The 13113-nt window shown below is 39.9% G+C and overlaps 1 protein-coding gene across 1 annotated transcript in view; it reads left to right on the top strand.

Moving 5' to 3' along the window:
- The window catches only part of HERC5 (HECT and RLD domain containing E3 ubiquitin protein ligase 5), a 46214-nt gene that overhangs the window by 4345 nt on the left and 28756 nt on the right, over positions 1-13113 (top strand). Inside the window, exons 4-10 of the mRNA XM_015541865.2 lie at positions 2568-2789; positions 4000-4091; positions 4339-4469; positions 6787-6932; positions 8096-8172; positions 9382-9485; positions 11320-11379. Of these exons, the coding sequence (XP_015397351.2) occupies positions 2568-2789; positions 4000-4091; positions 4339-4469; positions 6787-6932; positions 8096-8172; positions 9382-9485; positions 11320-11379 (832 nt within the window). The remainder of the gene's footprint in view (positions 1-2567; positions 2790-3999; positions 4092-4338; positions 4470-6786; positions 6933-8095; positions 8173-9381; positions 9486-11319; positions 11380-13113) is intronic.

The following is a 13113-nucleotide window of genomic DNA, read 5'->3' as shown; positions in this document are numbered from 1 at the left end:
TTCTCCCCAGCCCTTATTATTTTTTTGTTTCTTATCAGAAATAAGGAATGGAAGGCAGTAATAGTGGGAAATGGAAGCAATGAATATAGATTATTTCCTAAAGAAACTTGACCATGGAGGAATAATTATGACAGGAAGGTAATAGATGGGAATTCAGGGCCAAGGAAAAAAAATTTAATAATTTTTTTAAATGTTTTTTATTTACTTTGGAGAAAGAGAGCGAGCACAAGGAGAAAGGAGGAGAGAGGGAGGGAGAATCCAAAGCAGGCTCCAGACTCTGAGCTGTCAGCACAGAGCCTGACGCAGGGCCTAACTCGTGAACCTGGAGATCATGACCTGAGCCAAAGTCGGACGCTTAACCTACTGAGCCACCCAGGCACCCCTTAAATAATTTTTAAAAAATTTTTTAATGTTTATTTATTATTGGGAGACAGAGAGACAGAGCGTGAGCAGGGGAGAGAGAGGGAGACACAGAATCTAAAGCAGGTTCCAGGCTCTGAGCTGTCAGCACAGAGCCCGATGCGGGGCTTGAACTCACAAACCATGAGATCATGACCTGAGCCGAAGTCGGACGCTTAACCGACTGAGCCACCCAGGCGCCCCAACTTTAAATAATTTATAAAATGTTTACTTACTTTGAGAGAGAAAGAATTATGGGGGGGAATCCCAAGTAGGCTCCATGCTGTCAGCCCAGAGCTGGATGCAAGGTTCAATCCTACAAACTGAGTGAGATGATGACTTAAGTCAAAATCAAGAGTCAGATGCTTAACTGACTGAGCCACCCAGGCGCCCTGGATTTTTAATATATAGGACAGAGTAAATAAACTAATGGGAAACCTGAATTCAAGAGAAGTAAATCCAGAATTTGACCTGTATTGAAGTTTGAGAATATGAACTGTGCATTGGAAAAAATTGGCCTGGTTGTTTGACTTCATCCATTCAAGAACACATATTTCATTTTGAATATCTACTGTGTTCAAGTTAAAAAAGATGAAACAGCCAACACTGTGTCTTCAGGAATCCCAGAGTCTATTGATACGGGGCAAAAGAGATTTTCAGGGCTTATTACTGGTTAATCATAATCTAGGAAGACTGAAAGTTGGAGAAGCAAGAAAGGGAACTGATCAAGTCATCATTATATTTCTGGTGACTGATAGGCAGATGATAGTTACATTAAAAAAAATTTTTTTTAACGTTTATTTGTTTTCGAGAAACAGAGCAGGGGAGGGGCAGAGAGAGAGAGGGAGACACAGAATCTGAAGCAGGTTCCAGGCTCTGAGCTGTCAGCACAGAACCCGAGCAGAGCTCGAACTCGAACTCACTGACCTCGAGATCATGGCCTGAGCTGAAGTCGAATGCTTAACTGCCTAAGCCACCCAGGAGCCCCTTTGATAGTTACATTTGAAGGAGAAGCTCTGTCTCCCACCAGAGTCTATCTGTACAGTATCTTAGCTCAGTAAGCATTAATTAATTAATGCTCAGGTAGCATTAATTTTTTGATATGTTTTTTCAGACTCTGATATTGTCAACTCCATTAGATAACATCTAAGAATATTTCTTGAAAAATGTGCTCTGGATATTCAGTTAATGGAAGAAGAAGCAGACTCTTTCAAGATACTGTGCTGTAACTTCAGATGTGTAAATTATTTAGGATTTTCAGGCACATGAACAGAGTGGGTGGGCCAGAGAGAAAACATTAATTTTAGGTTTTATTTTCCCAGATGTAGAATGTTTCTGGTTTTCATGTGCCTATATTATGAGTTTTTGAAAATAAGTATTTCTTGAATTTGATTGTAATATATTCAGGTGTCTTCATTCTACCTGTCTCTGTCCATTTGGGCTGCTATAATAAAAATACCAAAAATTGGCTGGCTTAAACAGAAGAAATTTACTTCCCCCAGCCTGGAGCCTGGAAGTCCCAATTTAAGGTGCCAGCAGATTCAGTGTCTGTTGAGGGGCAAGAGAAGTCTCTGGAATTCCTCTCTCTCTTTTTTTAAAGATTTTATTTTCAAGTAATTGCTATACCCAGTGTGGGACTCAAATTCACAACCCTGAAGATCAAGGGTTGTATGCTCCACTGACTGAGCCAGCTATTCGCCCCTGGAATCTCTCTTCTAAAAGGGCATTAATCCCATTCTTGAAGGCTCCATCCTCATGATCTCACCTAATCTTAACCACCTCACAAAGGTCCACCTCCCAATACCGTCACATTGAGAGTTGTTAGGATTTCAACATGTGAAATTTGGGGGCAGGGGCACAACCATCGAAGAAGCCCACAGTCTAGTGATGTCAGGCAAAGGGTGTGTTCAGTTTATTATTGGTAAATCACAATCTAGGAAGATGAGGTTTGGGGAAACAAGGACATAACCACTACCCTTTGACGTGGGAGGTAAGGAAGTAGAACTGTTACTGCTAAAGAGAAGATTCTTGTAGTTTTTCTGTCTCAGACATGTGGGATCTAGGAAGTTGAATGTAAGAGACTGGTAGTATGGATAACATATATAATACCCTTAGTTAATGTCTCCTTCACTTTAAACTTAATAAGGCAACATTTTGTTTATGTCAAGGAGGTGAGCTTTTTGCGTGGGGACAGAACTTACATGGCCAACTTGGAATTGGAAGTCAGTTTGCCTCAATCGCCATACCACAGATTGTGGAGAACCTGTCAGGAATTCCCTTGGTTCAGATTTCTGCGGGAAAAGCCCACAGCATGGCCTTATCCATGTCTGGAAACATCTACTCCTGGGGAAGAAATGATTTTGGACAACTAGGCCTGGGCCACACTGACGGTATGGAAACATTTTCAAATTCATATTATCAGTAAATATATTTGTTAAGTAAGAGATGAAGTTAACACAGTCCTCCCTGTCAAAAATGGTTCAGATCTTCACTTTCATTGGTGCTGTTCTTCCCAGTTAGGTTTGGCTTCAGGGCAGAGTCCGTCTAAGAGATATGCATAGTGTGGAAGTTGTTGCTGCAGTTGAGGCATGTGTCAGGGTTGTGTGGGCTGAGGGAAAGAGCATTGGACTGTGTTCAGAATATCCAGGCTCTGCTTCTCACTTCGCAGTTAATGAATAGCAGGGCCTTGCTAAGTCCCTTAACGTTTTTGTAGGTGTTATTTTCTTTCTCTGTAAAGTGACGCATTTGGATGAAATGACCTCTGATGTACCTATGCACCTGAATGTCTGTTAATATAATTATATCCATGTTAGGACAAAAGGATACTAAAGATTTACCTAAACTCACATATTCTAATCTTATTCTGTAAGGCATTATATCTGTATATGCAGATACGGAAAAAACATAATTCTCATCCTTGAACTACTTCCACAAAGCAGATGTCAAACTGATGATCCAAAATACTCTTGTTGGGGTTTTCAGGTGTGTCAAACTGCTGTGTTACTAGCCGTGGTAATACACATCATATCCCCTGGCTTAGTGACCACACACTGCATCTTTCCCCAACGTGGTCCAATGTTAATTACTCAGGAGAAACCATAAGTCAATGTTAGAAAACTATTCAAAGGATGGAAAGGGATAAAGAGCAGTTAAACTGTTTTTGCTCAATCTCAAAGTGCCATGATAAGGAAATCGTGAAAGAAAGAAGAGGTGGTGTGAGGCAAGGACACTAGTAGAGAATTTAAAAGGAAGAAAGAACCTTTATGCTCATTGAAAGGGTACTTTTAGATTTGAATTGGAAATCCCAGATATGCTGCAATTAAAGTTAATCAAGTTAGGTTCAAAGGAGAAGAGTGGGCTCTGGGAAGTGGCTTGACACTTTCACAGGTGAGTTCTCCCATGTGTGGCCCTTTGACCACTGCCTCACCCCCATTTTTAGCCCTAAATAATATACCAACATAGAGGCCTTTCTTCTTAGAAGGTGCTGGGAATTGTTACTGCCAGCTGAGAGATAGTCCAGGTATTACTAGCAACATGCAACTCCAGTGTCCAAGTCAGCATTTTCTTTTGATCACTTCAACTGTTCTTTTCCCTGCATAGGTAAAGATTTTCCTTCCCTTATTGAAGCACTGGACAATCAGAAAGTTGAATTTCTTGCTTGTGGTGGCTCTCACACTGCCCTGCTCACAAAGGTGTGTGTATCCTTGTTTCTTCCACGGAAGAGCCTTGTAGTGGGGGAAGCACTAGAACACCTAGGTGGGGGCACTTAGTGTCTCCCTGGGAAGAGGGGTCACTTTCCACATACTGGATTGTCCTCCTGATAATTTGGGAGCTTTGCTTTAACAGTCCTATGAATTATTCACAGATGCAAAAGCATCTGTGAATATTACTTCTGTGTTTTATTTCTCTAGAATCTGATAAGAAGTTTCCTTTCCTTAGGATGGGCTGGTATTTACTTTTGGTGCTGGAAAACATGGGCAACTTGGTCACAATTCAACACAGAACGAGTTAAGACCCCGTTTGGTGACTGAGCTTGCTGGGAATAGAGTAACCCAGTTAGCATGTGGAAGGTAAGTTGTAAAATGTCTGCAAAATTTGATAAAATCAATATGATATATTTAGGTAGGTAGTTTGATAAAATTTCCATCAGTTTTTTTGATTGAAATAAAAGTATTAAACATTTTCAGGGGCATCTGGGTGGCTCAGTCGGTTAAGTATCTGACTTCAGCTCAGATCATGATCTCATGGTTCGTGGGTCCAAGCCCCATGTCAGGCTCTGTGCTGACAGCTCAGAGCCTAGAGCCTGCTTCAGATTCTGTGTCTCCCTCTCTCTCTGCCCTCCCCAACTTGTTTCTCTCTCTGTCTCTTAAAAATGAATAAATGTTAAAATAAAAAATTAAAAAAACATTTTCAAATGGGTAAAGATGCTTAATTTACATTATTAGATAAAAATAATCTTTATTTTAGTATGTGTATTTATTTTCATTGATTTTTATAAGATTATTTATTTATTTTGAGAGAGACTGCATACAGCAGAGGGGCAGAGAGAGAGAGAATCCCAAGCAGGTTCCATGCCGCCAGCGCAGTCTGACTTGGGGCTCAAACCCACGAACCATGAGATCATGACCTTAGCCAAAATCAAGAGTTGGATGCATAACGGACTGAGCCACATAGGTGCCCCAATTTTTTTTTTTTTTTAATGAGAACATGTATTCACTTTTTGTTGCCCCTTTAGTGCAACTGTTCAAATGCACTTTCACCTAAAAAAAAAAAAATAAGTCATTTTATTTGGGGGAAAAATAAATGTGAATCATAAAGGATTGTTCATTGTTCTTTTAACTCCTCGTGGACCAACAATATACTGAGTTACTATAATTCTTTGAGAGTGGTCATTGAGGATAGGACAAAGTCAGTTGGTTTGAGTAGAATATTCTAACAAGTTTGATTTTCACAGCTTCTTTTTTTTTTTTTTCTTTTTGAACAAAAGTAGAAAAACTTGCTCAGGCTCTTTTGTTTACGTAATTATTTCTTGATTTGGGGTTGTGGTAAAGTTAAATATTTTCATCCAGATGCACTTACTCTTCTTTGGGGCAGTTTTTTCTCATTAAACATAAGCAAATTCAGGTTCTGTCTGAATGTTGGGTTCATTTGTTTGTTTACCAAAACCTTTTCTGTAAAAAACTGGTGTATGTATTTTCGATCTATATACCTAATTCTTTTATGATCCTGGAGTAAAATTACATAAATGGATATTAAAGTAGACCAGATTATTGGGATGATATGATTCTCTGCATTCAATCTGTCTGCATTAAGCAAGGGAACATTATCACCACTCTGGATTTTTCATAACACACATTTAAGTAGCATGTGTTACAAGAGGAGTTGTCACGTTAGAGATACCTTAATAAAAACCAGAGCAGTTCTACTAACACAGAATTCACTGGAAACACTCTCAGAACTGAATGTTGTTAAACTCATTTATATTTATTATAAGAAGTGGATACAAATTAGAACCAAAGGAAGTGGTGTATAGGACAGAGTCTAGGGGGAGTTCAAATGAGCTTCCTCTGTCCACTTCCCTTGGAGCCATAGACGGAATGATATTACCTCCTCCCAGCCGGATACATGACAAGGTGTAGAGTTTTGCTGACCAGGGAAGTTCACCCAAGTCCAGAGTTGTTATTGGGGTTTCATTGCTTAGTCATGGTTGATTGAATCATTACTTACAGGGTTGAACTCAACTTCCAGCCTCTCCTTCCAAGCAGGTTAGGCTTCCATGCAGTCAGAGGGGTCCTCTAAGAGCCACCTGCTGGGTAAACTGTTAGGTGTGATCTCAGGATCCTGCCATGAATAACAAAGATACTTCTATTACCTGGGAAATTCTTATGGCTTAGAGATTTCCTCCCAGGAACTGAGGACAAAGGCCAAATTCTTTACTTACACATTCTAGAGTGGAAAGGACCATGGAGCAGATTAGTATCATTGTGGTAAAGATCTTTGGGAAATAGGGAGCTCAGAAAGGATCACCTAATTCCATCTTCTAGGATGGGGAGAGGAGGGAGTCAAGAGATGGCTTCCAAGGGTGGTGACTCTCAAACCAAGGCATGAAAAAGGAGTAGAAGCAAGGGGTGCTTCTTGTTCCTGACAAAAGGAACATCATTTGCCAAAGCACAGCAATCATGGCCTTGGAATCGTTCGGGATTCCAAAATCATTTTAGCCACACATCAATGCTATCTTAGTTTCCAGATGGCTAATTTCATCTGATGAGAGTTGATTAACTAGTTTCACTCACTGGGTAGCCTAATTTCAGCAGTTTACTGTGTTGCTGTGTAATCTCTTCATTGTAGGTGACTGATAATTGACCATATGTATTTTTTATTTAATAGGCAGCACACACTTGCCTATGTTTCTGATTTGGGGAAGGTCTTTTCTTTTGGTTCTGGAAAAGAAGGACAACTGGGAAACGGTGGAACACATAATCAGCTGATACCACTTCCCATGAAATTGCCATCAAATGAAGAACTCACATTTGGTAAATTTTGTTAGGAGCACAGGATTTGACACTTTATAAATACCTTTGTCGAGAAATTGATTTTTCTAAGTATGTAATGTGGCAAGGAAAGAAATGTATAGCTATGAAGGGAGCTTCTCTAAACATTGGTTTCATGTTTTTACTTGTAAACAGGTTAAAATATTCAGTATAATTAAGTCAAAATAACCATTAGTCTTCAGATTAAGTCTTATCCCTTCAGATTAATATTAATGTGAATGTAAAATGATAGAACATGAAATAGGTTATATGGATTCAGAGACCTCTGCAGCCTCCGATTGTCATTTGCAGCAGACCTATTAATTTCACAGTGATTGGTTTTCTTACCTGGTAACACTGACTCTCAATCCTGTCAAGCCCTGAGAATGATGAGCAGCTGATTTATGCCAGGCACTCTAACTGCTTACCCCTTACTTGTGGTATGTCACCCATCCAACAGTTCTGGGAGATTTGTGCTCTCAGTCTCATTTTACTGGAGGTACAGAGACTTGGAGGGCAAAGGGTTAGACAGTTCTCAAGGCCTGTCAGTGGTTTGGCCAGATTTGAATGGTGGCTTAAGCCACAGAGCTCTGAAACCTTCTACCATAGAAGTGCCTCAAGAATGCTTATTTGCTTCTGAAACCTTAGTGGTGACCTAAAGTACCAGTATTCTCATAAGTTCTTTGGGAAAATGAACAGTAGGGTTATTTCCTTAAGCAGTTCATGTATTTGATTTTTATAACCATTTAGACTTTTGAAGTACTTATTTACATTCTTTAATAGTTCTTGGTTATATCTGGAGTTGTAGAATATGGTTTTTAGTAATGAGAGCTAAATTAAAACAGGACTCAGTTAACCAAATAGTGGTTTGACTGTATTTTATACTTAAGCATTTACATTAAATATGGATGTCAAAGCTGATGGTCACCTGTCAACCTTGCAGGTCACCTTTGTTTGCCAGCTAGACTTTACTCTGAAGAAAATGTATATTACTGCTTCATGGAGCTTCATGGATGGGAAATGTGTTGAGTCTTTGTCTATCAAAAAGATAAAAGAACTAAGTTTAAGAAGAATCTGAAATGATTTAAATAGAGTGTGCATGTTTGTGCCAATGACTTTCTGCACTCTTACTTTCTGTACTCTTACTTTCTGTGTCTCCCTTTTAGAAAGCCGTGCCTCAGAAAAGGAGTTAATAATGATTGCTGGAGGGAATCAAAGCATTTTGCTCTGGATGGGAAAAAAGGTAAAAGTGGATCTCTAGATGTTCTATAACTTGGTTTTTAAAGCAAAACAAAGGGTTTTACCAAGTGTGGTGAATTCCAAAATCATCTAGTTCCTAGTCTGACTTTTGGAGAATAAACATTATTGATCCTTTACTGTCTGAACTACATAAGTATTGACTCCCAGAAATCAGCAGATTTGTCTCTGGTAAATGTCAAATCAGATTTCCTTAGATCTTTCCTTTGCCCTGCCAATGGCATTTGGTCAGTATCCTAGCAAGCTAACAGGTTGACATTCTGAAATTTTTTTTATTATTATGTTGATTTATTTTGAGGGGGGGGTGGGAGGGGCAGAGAAAGAGGGAGACACAGAATCCGAAGCAAGGCTCCAGGCTCTGAGCTGTCCACACAGAGCCCCATGCGGGACTCGAACCCATGAGTGTGAGATCATGACCTGAGTTGAAGTCGGACGCTCAACCGACTGAGCCACCCAGGTGCCCCCCCCCTTTTTTTTTTATCATTACTATGTTTATTTTGAGAGAGAGAGAGGGAGAGTGAGATGGAGTGCGACAGGTTGACATTCTAAAATGATATTCCCAGCCAGTACTGAAAAAGACCGGAGGTTCATAGGCCTGTGAATAGTCAGCTCATAACCTCCCCACCCTATGTTGCTGAGGCAATCCGAGTTCCTCCTTTCTACACAGTCCTTTCAGCCTCCCCTTAAGGCTGTGTGATGCTCATTTTAATCCAGTTATACCTTACAAAGTGCTACGTGTTAGAGCACTCAGAAGTTTACTTCACAGTTAAGCCCCTTGGACAAGATGTTGGCAACCAGCCAAATGATGTTACGTCTTGGTTAGAATCTCACTTTATGATTTCCTGGAGCTATGTTAATCCATATTTAAAAATCAGTATTGGGGCGCCTGGGTGGCTCAGTCGGTTAAGTGTCCGACTTCAGCTCAGGTCAAGATCTCGAGGTCCGTGAGTTCGAGCCCCGCGTCGGGCTCTGGGCTGATGGCTCAGAGCCTGGAGCCTGCTTCGGATTCTGTGTCTCCTCTCTCTCTGCCCCTCCCCCATTCATGCTCTGTCTCTCTCTGTCTCAAAAATAAATAAACGTTAAAAAAAATTAAAAAAAAAAATCAGTATTACCCTGTATCCTTAGAATGTGCCTAAAAGGTGGATACCTGTTTCTGTTGTGTCTAAATTGCTGTGTTTTACTTGTTTGTTTACAGAATTCCTATGTTAATCTGAGGAGGAAAATTCCTACATTGAACGAAGGAACTGTAAAGAGATGGATTGCTGATGTGGGGACTAAACAGTGGCAGAATACAAAAAAGTACGTATCATGTGTCTTTCTGCTCATTTAGTTCTCTAAAGTCGTGTTTCCCCTTGACTGGTTCTAAACAATACAGAGATGTGAGGTTTTATGGTCTTCAGAGAAACAGGACCGATATATAGGGTGTGTGTGTGTGTGTGTGTGTGTGTGTGTGTGTGTGTAGAGACAGACTTATTTATTTTTTAAATGTTTCTTTTATTTATTTTGAAAGAGAGAAAGTGTGTGAGTAGTGGAGGGGCAGAGAGAGAGAATCCCAAGCAGACTCTGCAGAGCTCACAGGGCTCAATCCCATGAACCTATGATACCATGACCTGAGCCGAAATCAAGAGTCAGATGCTTAACTGAGTCACCGAGACACCCCATGAGACAGAGACTTATTTTTAAGGAGTTGGCTTATGTGATTGTAGGAACTGAAAGTGCAGAATAATAATGCAGGCCAGCAGGCTGGAGACCCAGAGAAGGGTTAATATTGCAGCTTGAGTCCTAAGGCATTCTGGAAGCAGAATTCTCTATGCCTGGGAACCTTTTTCTCTTAAGTCCTTCAATGAATGGGTGAGGCACACCCACAGTATGGAGGGTGATCTGCTTTACTCAAAGTCTATTGATTTAAATGGTAATCTCCTCTCAAAAATACCTTCGCAGGGTGCCTGGGTGGCTCAGTTGGTTAAGAGTCTGACTTCAGCGTAGGTCATGATCTTTCTGTTCACGAGTTTGAGCCCTGTGTTGGGCTCTGTGCTGGCAGCTCAGAGCCTGGAGCCTGTTTCAGATTGCTGTGTCTCCCTCTCTCTCCCTGCCCCTCCCCTGCTCATGCTCTTATCTCTCTCAAAAATAAAAAATAAACATTTTTTAAAAATGTAAAAAATACCTTCACAGCAACATCTAGATTGGTGTTTGACCAGATATTTGGGTTCCGTGGCCTAGCCAGGTTGACACATAAAATTGGACATCACAACTAACCTGTAAGCTCCATGGGGGCAGCTTTCTTTATTGCAAGTCTTTGTACCTTTGATATGTTTGCATATATTGTGACTCTTCTGAGCAGGAAACACAGTTTGTCTATATAATTTCTCAACCCTGTTTGACTTTAGAACCACTTGTTGGTGGACTTCTATTCACAGCTGAACAGTGTGGGCAGTCTTGATCAAAACAGTGCAGCTCCTTCCATCTGTAAAGATTATACTCATTTTTATAAACCTTTCCTTTTAGAGATATTTGTACGTTTAGGTAATGGTTTCCTAATTCTGAAAAGTAGTTGTATGAAATAGTTTCATCATAATGGGCATAGATGACCAAGAACGCTGCTGGTGACTCCACTCACTGTGGTAGGCACCGAGCAATGTATGGAATTGCCAAGTCACTGTGTTATACACCTGAAACTGATACATTATATGTCAACCAAACGTCAATAATTAAAAAACAAAACAAAAAACTTGTGCTGTTGCTTCCAAGATGTAACTTGGGTGTTTCCCCCCACCCCCATCCTTCCATTTAATATCTGGTAATTTTTTTTTCTACTTAAGTGGAACAAAAATAAATAGGGCTTGGAAAGCTGAGTGGGATGGGAATATTTCATTTATTACCCTAGATCAATCCATTTCATCTTTCCCTGCGGCTTCTGTGAGTACGTTATCTTTTTATTACTCATCTTTGCCACTGAAATTTTAAGATTGGAAGAATGGAAGAGACTTATAGATGCCCAAGGCAAAGCGTACGCAAACAAATCCAAGACAGAGAAGTTTCAAGGACTGTTATGAGATGTTTTATTTATCATATCTCATGCTTAAGGAGGCATACACTATAATTTGTTTTAACCACCATCTTATTCCTAATACAGGGAAATCAGAGAGATATTTTCATCTCCTGCTTGTCTGACTGGAAGTTTTTCAAGGGAAAGGTAATATAATATTTATATATATATGTATGTATAATGTTTAAGATTCTGTTAAAAATAGTGTGTCCAGCATCATGACTGTAGTTAATACCATATTGTATACTTGAAAGTTGCTGAGAGAGTAGATCTTACAAGTTCTTATAAGAAAAAAAAATCTTAACTATAAGTGCTGTTGGATGTTAACTAGACTCAACGTGGTAATTATTTCACAATATATACATAGATCGATGTGTTATGTTGTATGCACCTGGAACTAATATGTTATATGTCAGTTTTGTTTCAATAAAAAAAAAATGAAAGATTATAAAGAAAATGGCTTGAGGGTAAAATAGTTTGGTGTTTTTATCTCTTTTTAAAAATTACTTTTTTTTTTAAAGTAGGCTTCATGCCCAGCATGGAGCCCAGTGCACTGAACTCACAACCCTGAGATCAAGACCTGAGCTGAGATGAAGAGTTGGACGTTTAACTGATTGAGCCACCCGGACACCCCTAAAAATTACTTTTTTTAACAAAAGCATATATATGAACACTGTAGAAAATGTCAAAAATAAAGACCTGTGACTGAAACAAATGAAAATTGGGGTGCCTGGCTGATTCAGTCAATAGAGCATGTGACTTTTGATCTCAGGTTGTGAGTTCAAGCCTCAAGTTTAGTGTAGAGATTATTTAAAAATAAAATCTTTTTAAAAAAAAAGAAAAAATGAAAATCACCCATAATCCACTTAAAAGGAACAGCATTTGTTTATATATCTTTTTTCTGTGCAAATTTATTCTTTCACTAAAAATGTGATTATGTTGTTTATATATTACTTTTTTTGTTGTTGAGAGAAATCGCAAGCAAGGGAGGGGCAGAGAGCCAGGGAGACAGAATCCCAAACAGGCTCCGTGCTGTTAACACATAGCCTGATGTGGGGCTCGAACTCAAATTGTGGGATCATGACCTAAGCCGAGACCAAGAGTCAGACACTTAACCAACTGAGCCACCTAGGTGCTCCTGTATATTGTGGGTAATAAGCTTAGGAATCCCCTGGGCTTACACCAATGGGTTAACAAGGCATAAAGAAGTACAAAGCCATAGGATGCTCACACCTGAGTTTGGGTAAACAAGATTAGAACCCCAGGATAGTGCAGGGGGTGAGAACCCCAGGATAGAGCAGGGGGTGCAAAGGCACCCAGAATAGAGAGGGGTGCAAAGGCCCCCAATACAAATGTATATGAGGTAAGCAGAATTAGGCATTCAGGGCAACAGTGCCCCCCAATTTAGAACTACAGCAGAAAGCTGCTTTCATAGGAGGAAAGGACCAAGTTAAGTAAACAGGTAAATAGGGCTATAGACCACTGCACTGTGGGTGACGGTGCCCAGAGTGGAGCTGATTAGCAAAAAAAAAAAAAAAAAAAAAAAAAAAAGGTGCCTTGTTAACCCTGAGGTTATTTGCCCTATTTGTCTTATCCCCTAGGCTAGCTAAGATTAACAGACATGGCGCCTTCTGTCTGCCGTTAACATCTGCTCATCTGCCTGGCGCCAGGATTTTGTTTTATATTGACCCAAACACCACATATCTTCAAAACTCCCTTTGCCTCATGCCCGTGAGTTAATGTTCACAGATTCATTGTCTCTTTGTGCATGCCCATCACATTTGTAAGCCTTCTGATCTTAATAAATACAGGGCAAGGACCCTTATTTGGGGTCTTGTCTTTTCCCAGACATTAGTCATCTCTTCCTTTAATCCTCATCCC

This window comes from Panthera tigris, chromosome B1 (assembly GCF_018350195.1).
Source record: "Panthera tigris isolate Pti1 chromosome B1, P.tigris_Pti1_mat1.1, whole genome shotgun sequence".
Taxonomy (NCBI): Eukaryota; Metazoa; Chordata; class Mammalia; order Carnivora; family Felidae; genus Panthera; species Panthera tigris.
This window is presented reverse-complemented; position numbering and strand designations above follow the sequence as displayed.